This window comes from Coregonus lavaretus (assembly GCF_964263955.1).
Source record: "Coregonus lavaretus genome assembly, chromosome: 39".
Classification (NCBI taxonomy): domain Eukaryota; kingdom Metazoa; phylum Chordata; class Actinopteri; order Salmoniformes; family Salmonidae; genus Coregonus; species Coregonus lavaretus.
In genome coordinates this window covers 28,434,182-28,443,529 of record NC_140026.1, presented here as the reverse complement: position 1 = coordinate 28,443,529, position 9,348 = coordinate 28,434,182, and the positions used below count along the sequence as shown (strand labels likewise).

The following is a 9,348-nucleotide window of genomic DNA, read 5'->3' as shown; positions in this document are numbered from 1 at the left end:
TGCTTGATTAATAAAGTTTATCTGAGACCTGAATACTTGTGTTCCAGATACTGTATGTGCTTTAACCAACTCCTATAGCCTACAACAAGGATAGTCAAAGAAGTTGGCACATGTGCAAATCTGAGACCAGGCTTATAACTCTACCCTTTTCTTTGAATCCCAAACATAGACATTGTATGAAAAGTTAATCTCAAAACATACAGTAGGGAAAAAAAGTATTTAGTCAGCCACCAATTGTGCAAGTTCTCCCACTTAAAAAGATGAGAGAGGCCTGTCATTTTCATCATAGGTACACGTCAACTATGACAGACAAAATGAGAAAAAAAAATCCAGAAAATCACATTGTAGGATTTTTAATGAATTTATTTGCAAATTATGGTTGAAAATAAGTATTTGGTCAATAACAAAAGTTTCTCAATACTTTGTTATATACCCTTTGTTGGCAATGACACAGGTCAAAAGTTTTCTGTAAGTCTTCACAAGGTTTTCACACACTGTTGCTGGTATTTTGGCCAATTCCTCCATGCAGATCTCCTCTAGAGCAGTGATGTTTTGGGGCTGTCACTGGGCAACACGGACTTTCAACTCCCTCCAAAGATTTTCCATGGGGTTGAGATCTGGAGACTGGCTAGGCCACTCCAGGACCTTGAAATGCTTCTTACGAAGCCACTCCTTCGTTGCCCGGGCGGTGTGTTTGGGATCATTGTCATGCTGAAAGACCCAGCCACGTTTCATCTTCAATGCCCTTGCTGATGGAAGGAGGTTTTCACTCAAAATCTCACGATACATGGCCCCATTCATTCTTTCCTTTACACGGATCAGTCGTCCTGGTCCCTTTGCAGAAAAACAGCCCTAAAGCATGATGTTTCCACCCCCATGCTTCACAGTAGGTATGGTGTTCTTTGGATGCAACTCAGCATTCTTTGTCCTCCAAACACGACGAGTTGAGTTTTTACCAAAAAGTTATATTTTGGTCTCATCTGACCATATGACATTCTCCCAATCCTCTTCTGGATCATCCAAATGCACTCTAGCAAACTTCAGACGGGCCTGGACATGTACTGGCTTAAGCGGGGGGACACGTCTTGCACTGCAGGATTTGAGTCCCTGGCGGCGTAGTGTGTTACTGATGGTAGGCTTTGTTACTTTGGTCCCAGCTCTCTGCAGGTCATTCACTAGGTCCCCCCGTGTGGTTCTGGGATTTTTGCTCACCGTTCTTGTGATCATTTTGACCCCACGGGGTGAGATCTTGCGTGGAGCCCCAGATCGAGGGAGATTATCAGTGGTCTTGTATGTCTTCCATTTCCTAATAATTGCTCCCACAGTTGATTTCTTCAAACCAAGCTGCTTACCTATTGCAGATTCAGTCTTCCCAGCCTGGTGCAGGTCTACAATTTTGTTTCTGGTGTCCTTTGACAGCTCTTTGGTCTTGGCCATAGTGGAGTTTAGAGTGTGACTGTTTGAGGTTGTGGACAGGTGTCTTTTATACTGATAACAAGTTCAAACATGTGCCATTAATACAGGTAACGAGTGGAGGACAGAGGAGCCTCTTAAAGAAGAAGTTATAGGTCTGTGAGAGCCAGTGAGAGGCAATTTTTTTTCTCAATTTGTCTGTCATAGTTGACGTGTACCTATGATGAATATTACAGGCCTCTCTCATCTTTTTAAGTGGGAGAACTTGCACAATTGGTGGCTGACTAAATACTTTTTTCCCCCACTGTAAGTATTTGATCACCTACCAACCAGTAAGAATTCCAGCTCTCACAGACCTGATAGTTTTTCTTTAAGAAGCCCTCCTGTTCTCCACTCATTACCTGTATTAACTGCACCTGTTTGAACTCGTTACCTGTATAAAAGACACCTGTCCACACACTCAATCAAACAGACTCCAACCTCTCCACAATGGCCAAGACCAGAGAGCTGTGTGAGGGCATCAGGGATAAAATTGTAGACCTGCACAAGGCTGGGATGGGCTACAGGACAATAGGCAAGCAGCTTGGTGAGAAGGCAACAACTGTTGGCACAATTATTAGAAAATGGAAGAAGTTCAAGATGACGGTCAATCACCCTTGGTCTGGGGCTCCATGCAAGATCTCACCTCGTGGGGCATCAATGATCATGAGGAAGGTGAGGGATCAGCCCAGAACTACACGGCAGGACCTGGTCAATGACCTGAAGAGAGCTGGGACCACAGTCTCAAAGAAAACCATTAGTAACACACTACGCTGTCATGGATTAAAATCCTGCAGTGCACGCAAGGTCCCCCTGCTCAAGCCAGCGCATGTCCAGGCCCGTCTGAAGTTTGCCAATGACCATCTGGATGATCCAGAGTAGGAATGGGAGAAGGTAATGTGGTCTGATGAGACAAAATAGAGCTTTTTGGTCTAAACTCCACTCGCCGTGTTTGGAGGAAGAAGAAGGATGAGTACAACCCCAAGAACACCATCCCAACCGTGAAGCATGGAGTGGAAACATCATTCTTTGGGGATGCTTTTCTGCAAAGGGGACAGGACGACTGCACCGTATTTAGGGGAGGATGGATGGGGCCATGTATCGCGAGATCTTGGCCAACAACCTCCTTCCCTCAGTAAGAGCATTGAAGATGGGTCGTGGCTGGGTCTTCCAGCATGACAACGACCCGAAACACACAGCCAGGGCAGCTAAGGAGTGGCTCCGTAAGAAGCATCTCAAGGTCCTGGAGTGGCCTAGCCAGTCTCCAAACCTGAACATAATAGAACATCTTTGGAGGGAGCTGAAAGTCCGTATTGCCCAGCGACAGCCCCGAAACCTGAAGGATCTGGAGAAGGTCTGTATGGAGGAGTGGGCCAAAATCCCTGCTGCAGTGTGTGCAAACCTGGTCAAGACCTACAGGAAACGTATGATCTCTGTAATTGCAAACAAAGGTTTCTGTACCAAATATTAAGTTCTGCTTTTCTGATGTATCAAATACTTATGTCATGCAATAAAATGCAAATGAATTACTTAAAAATCATACAATGTGATTTTCTGGATTTTTGTTTTAGATTCCGTCTCTCACAGTTGAAGTGTACCTATGATAAAATGTACAGACCTCTACATGCTTTGTAAGTAGGAAAACCTGCAAAATCGGCAGTGTATCAAATACTTGTTCTCCCCACTGTATGTGTGAAATTTGTTTTGATTTAGAATGGACCATTATCATGCACCTGTATTGAAACAGGGGCAGCACTTAAATAGCGAATGGAGAATGCTTTTCCCCGTGGTTTATTTTCATGCCAGCCAGGTAGGCTATACTCCTGTTATAAATATAAGCAATGAGCTTAATATTAGGGAAGTTGAGAAATAAATATAGTAGCCCTAGCCTATAGAAAGCTGAAGGGATCCTCTGTTTTCTCCCGCAATTGCATAGCCTATAGAAATGTTGCGCAACATGAGCTCATGGGCTCTCATGAAGTGTTTGATTAGATCTTCGAATACATTTGCATTGATGTCAGAGTGAAAGAGGGACAATAGAGTGCTGAGTACCAGGCAGTTAGCAAGTTTGGTAGGCTACTAATGACCAGCAGCAGCATCATAGCTTGGAGAAGCCTAATTACCGTGACTAAACGGTCATGTGGAATTTGACTGCCTTCATGACTCGTGACCGCCGGTGTGGTGGTAATATGGTCACCGCAACAGCCCTTCTCAAAATAACTAATTTATTCTGGGCTTATTTCTCTGGCAGTAGTAATAGTTCAATTACTTAACTGATACCCTCCTCTCAGTGTTGTGTATTTAACTGTGGTGTGAAACATGAATCTGTAAATACAAAATAAATGCTGTCCTGCTTCCCTGCGTGCTGTTCACACTATATCTCCCAGAGTGAAGTTTACCAGGGATGTCATGTAGGTCACATGATTAGGGAAATGTAACTCATCCTTAGGCAGAGCTTCAATGGTTACAGTAGTTATTTTCTGTCGTTAAAAACTGATTTCAGACCAGCTCTCCTCTAAATAATATATTATTAATATATATATATATATATATATATATATATATATATATATATATATATATATATATATATATATATATGTATATATATGTATATATATATATATATATATATATGCCATTTGCAGACTCTTATCCAAAACAGTCATGCATGCATACATTTTACGTATGGGTTGTCCCATGAATCAAACCCACTGTCCCGGTGTAGACTAACAGGGTATTTAAGTTATGTGATCTATCCCTTTAAGTAACTACACCATAATTATCGTTGACAAACCCAACAGCCTTGAGAAAACCAACATTTTTAAATGTACACCCCACATCTCTCTAACCCAATGTACATAAGGGACTAGGAACTAATTAAAACACCATATACGGAAATCAAACATATCACCGGTGCCAACAATTATTTTCATGGCCATTTTATTTATGTGAATTTTACAGAGACCGTACAATGTACACACATTTTAAAATAGAACCCTTTATTTGTCCACTGAAATCTGTCTTTCTTCACAATGTGCGGTTCTTCTCAAGGGTACTGTTCTGTTTATAATGAGAAATAGACAATCTACTGTACAGGTTGGACAGACAAAGCTCCATTCACTCTTCAACATATAGATTTCTATCTGACCTTCAACCCCAGGTATCAGAGTTGGAACTGTACCCCTCTGTCTACTGTTCATACACACACAAACATGCAAGCACACACACACACACATACACACACCAAAAGTAAGATCCCAAGATGGTTGAAGGGGTAGTAGCTAGTTTATCCCACTGTGTGTGACATCGCAGGCCATTATGAAGCCCATACTGTCTGTCATTCAGTAGTGAGATGAAATCTTTGGTACTATTGTGTGAGATGTGTAATAACAGCCTCCACACCATGTGATCTCTGTCTGAGAGGATTTAGTAGCTGAGTCACATTTCAGTTTTCCTTCTAATGAAAAGAGCAACTTTACAAGGCGATATTAAGGGCTCGATTCAATCCGTAGCACTGAAGATCTGTGCTATAGCGCGATTGAAATAAAAAGGTCATTTCCGATTGAGCCGACATATGCAACGTTTACCAGGAATGCAGTCTCCGAGAACGCGGTAACATTGCCTTTAAATTTCAATCGTGCTATAGCGCAGATCTTTAGCGATACACATTGAATCGAGCCCTAAGAGGAAGGCCACTGTTTAAGGCAGAAGCAATCACATTACAGCTTAAAGACCTGGCAAAAAGCACTTGACCCTATAATGCCACAGTAACAAAGATAGGTTGGTGGGTGGATGCTCCTTTTAAACGTAACCCCCCATCCAAAAAAAAAAAATGGTGTGTGATTATACCAAGACAAACAGAGACAAAACTTGGGGAAGAAAATCGAAAAAGGGATTGGCGAGAGAAAGCGGCAAAAAAAAAGAAACGTCAAAAGATCTTCTAAAAAAGCTTTTTGGGAGAGACATACTAACAGCTATCATGTGGTGAGCCAAAGTTAGCATGTTTACCGCCTTAGCCAGGGTGTTGTACTTAAGCGGGTGTTTGTGAGTCCCTGGCGTCTTCTTTTGGCCTGATTAATGCTCTGGGGCCTTCGTTAAGCCTGGACCCAAGGCTCTGCCTGCAAGGCACATCATAGGGCTGTCAGAGGAACATTTCAGCTACCATCCCCTAAACACACACCCCACACTCAGACCTCAGAGAACAAATGAATGAGGGAACGAATAAAGAAACACAGACACACACGTACGCATATGCACACACACTCACACACACAGGCTACACAGGTGTTACAAGCTGGGTTTTGTCTTTCTTGCACATAATTGGAACTGGGATGGAAAGAGACAAAGAAAGAAAGAAAGATAAAGGGGAAAAAATAAAGATTTTGAGAAGAGGGAGAGGGGTGTGTATGAGAGGAATATAGGGATTTTTGAGCAACCATAGAAACATGACCAATTATCTTTCTTAAAATATTGTGCCCCTGAAAATGTCTGTGCTTTGATTAAAAAATAATTTATGGCTACTTTGCAGTACATATCATAGCAAATTAAATATCTAAATGCCTTTTATGTATATATACATTTGAATTGAAATGATTTTGGCAAACAAACAATGACTTTAAAAGGATAGTCATGATAAAAAAAAGAATGTTCCTTCATTGAAACAAAGACCCTTCACAAATGTATAATGTTTTCATACGAGGGAAAATGCTAAGTATATCAGTGATATCATTCCTTCCTTTCATAGGGTCTTATGTCATCATGTCTCCCCTCGGTCAGCCCAGTATGCTTCACAATGGGAGGTTGTAAGCTGAACTAACGTCACTGGTCAGACAACAGACAGGAACAACAACAACCCATGTGGTTACCTCTATTATATTTTTCTTCACTTGTCTAATTCTCTTCTCCAAGCTTTGGGCAATGTCTCTGAAAGGTCTGGGCCAACCAGTCAGGATATAAATAACATAGGAAAAACTAGTAAAAAAAACAACAACAACATGGATACAATACAAAAATAGATAGCTGGAGATGACCTGTCAATGTGTGTTCATACAATGAAGCACAGCAAGCTCTCTGAAGACAAACAAAGCCATGGCAATAACCTATCTAGAACCTAAAAGGGTTCCTTGGCTGTCCCCATAGCAGAACCCTTTGAAAAAAATGTTTGGTTCCATGTAGAACCCTTTCCAGAGGGTTCAGCCGAAGAACCCCTTTGGAAACCTTTTTTCTAAGCGTGTACTTAATGTATGTCCACTGAATAGAACATTTATAGAACATAATATAGAAATATAAATTCTATAAGCACTGTAGAACTATGTTGGTGGAACATAGAAATTTAGAACTATACACAAGGTGTACAAAACATTAAGAACACCTGCTCTTTCCATGGCAGACTGACCAGGTGAATCCAGGTGAAAGCTACTGCATGATCCCTTACTGATGTCGCTTGTTAAATCCACTTCAATCAGTGTAGATGAAGGGGATGAGACAGGTGAAATAATTATTTTTAAGCCTTGAGACAATTGACACATGGATTGTGTATGTGTGCCATTCAGAGGGTGAATGGGCAAGACAAAAATGTAAGTGCCTTTGAACGTGGTTTGGTAGTAGGTGCCAGGCGCACCGGTTGTGCCAGGCGCACTGGTTTGTGTCAAAAACTGCAACGCTGCTGGGTTTTTCACGCTCAACAGTTTCCCGTGTGTATCAAAAATGGTCCACAACCCAAATGACATACAGCCAATTTGACACAACTGTGGGAAGCATTGGAGTCAATATGGGCCAGCATCCCTGTGAAACACTTTCGACACCTTGTAGAGTCCATGCCCCGATGAATTGAGGCTGTTCTAATGGGGGGCGGGGGTTGCAACTCAACATTAGGACGGTGTTCCTAATGTTTGGTATACTCAGTGTAGACCAAGGAGTGTCAAATGTACTGTAGTTTAGGAATTAGGATTAAGACACTGGGAATGTTCACAGTCGAGTGCCAAGAGTATTATTCTCTCTTGCTCCTCAGAGTACAACAAACATTAAGGCAACAGACAACCGTTACGCAACCCAATCCTTGGAAAAATAGTCACACATATGTCCGTGACTCACTTGAAGAATATGTATGATCTACAGTATGTTAAAAAATGAATCCATGTTTTTGTTTAAAAAAAAATATTGTTCTGTTCACCCCAGCAGATATTGAAGCTAAATAGATATCAAAGTTAGATTGTGTTTTTTGGAATAGTTAGAGGCCTTGTAGAAAAGATTGAAGAGTTTTTAAAGAGTTAGTCCTCATAGTCCTCCCCGGCGGTCGCTGCCTCTAGAGCCCCCAGAGCTTCCGCCACCATAGAGTCTGTGACGCTCTGCACGTCATCTTCTTCCCCTCCCTGATCGTCGCTCTTCGTTACCGAGATCCCGATCCCACTCTCTACGGTAGTGGCGTCCGGCGCCCTCCTATCATCCTTCGTGTCTGCCGAGGACAGGCTAGTCGTACTGGTTGGAATGTCCGCAGACAGGACGCTCGCCTCGTCCCCCGTGTCGCACAGGTACTCAGGCGTGCCCCCCACCCCCTCATCCAGCTCGTCCGTCAACGAGGTGTAGCACCCAACTCCGGACCGGTCCCCTATGGAGGCGTCCAAGCCATTTTGGACCATCCTAATCTTGTGGGAGTCATTGTCACCCAAGTGGGTCAGATTGTGACTATGATCCAGGGAGAGTGTGTTGGGGTAGATTGGGACTTGGCTGGGGCCCTTAGATGGATCTTGTCTTGGCACCTGGCCCTCTGGATGGAGGATATACAGACCACCACCACCCTCCCCTGCCCAAGGCTTGACTGCCTGCCCCCTCTCTGGGTTGGCGGGCACGGCGTGAAGCTTGTTGATCTGGTTGTTGTCGATCTCCAGCTTGAGGCCTCCTCCTCGTCCTCCACCTCCTTCATCGTTGTACTTGTTGTTGTTGCTGAAGCCCAGGTTGTGGAAGCCCTGCTTCTGCTTGGTGTTGGACTGGTCCACACCGTCTGCTGGGAGGTAGTGGGGCCGGTAGAGAGAGCTCTCTGCCGGGTCCCTCTTCCTGCCGTGGACATCCACCGGAACGGTCGGATCATAGATGTAACTGAGAGAGGGAAGAAGAGAGGAAGAGATAGAGAGAGATAGAGAAAGGGGAGAGGGAGACCATTAGATACAGACAAAGATAAACACATAGATAGCATGTTTAGTTAATTCAGCAGTTCACGTTTATTTACAAATGTGAATAAATCAAATAGCAATTCAATAACAATAGTTATTATTCCCGTCTTGTCAACAGTCCCTGTGTTCTATAGAGAACTGTCAACTTCCAAGGACCAGTCACGCATGACTTTCATTGTTTCTCTAAGACACAGAGAAGAAATACGAGAGGCAGGCTATTTAGGCACATTGACACAGTAGTCTCAGGGTGTCAGCTTTGCCTGAGAATCGATTAAACACCCTCACACACTCCCTTGCACACTGTCAAAACAAGGACACCTCTCCTAGTAGTGAAAGACACTACCAATACACCTCACACCACACACACACACACACGGAGTGGACACACACCTTTTGTTTAAGATAAAATATGCATCAGCAATAGAAAAAACATCTGTGAAGAACAATAACAGGGGTTTGAGATAAGAGACCACATTAGTTCAGAGGACGCTGATGCAAAGGTACCCCTGAGTGTCTTTTTCAAAATGTCTGATGTAAACAAATGTTATGCATATTTCTCCTTTCTCTGTTTTGTTGTTGTATGCCCCTGTGTCTGAGGAGAGAGAATAGAGGTAGAGGGAGACAGAGAATGACAGAGAGAGAGAGAGCGACAGAAATAGAGAGAGAGCAACAGAGAGAGATCAGAGAGACAGAGAGTGAAAAAGGTAAACACTAACACAGATAG

General features: G+C 43.0%; 1 protein-coding gene across 4 annotated transcripts in view; it reads right to left on the bottom strand.

Annotated features, from left to right (window-relative positions):
- Positions 1–4,378: 4,378 nt before the first annotated feature.
- The window catches only part of LOC311113185 (uncharacterized protein), a 28,451-nt gene continuing 23,481 nt past the window's right edge, over positions 4,379–9,348 (bottom strand). For all 4 annotated transcript variants that reach the window (XM_084156377.1, XM_084156375.1, XM_084156376.1 and 1 more), the window contains one exon: positions 4,379–8,550. In XM_084156377.1, the coding sequence (XP_084012503.1) occupies positions 7,725–8,550 (826 nt within the window). In that variant the 3' untranslated portion in view covers positions 4,379–7,724. The remainder of the gene's footprint in view (positions 8,551–9,348) is intronic.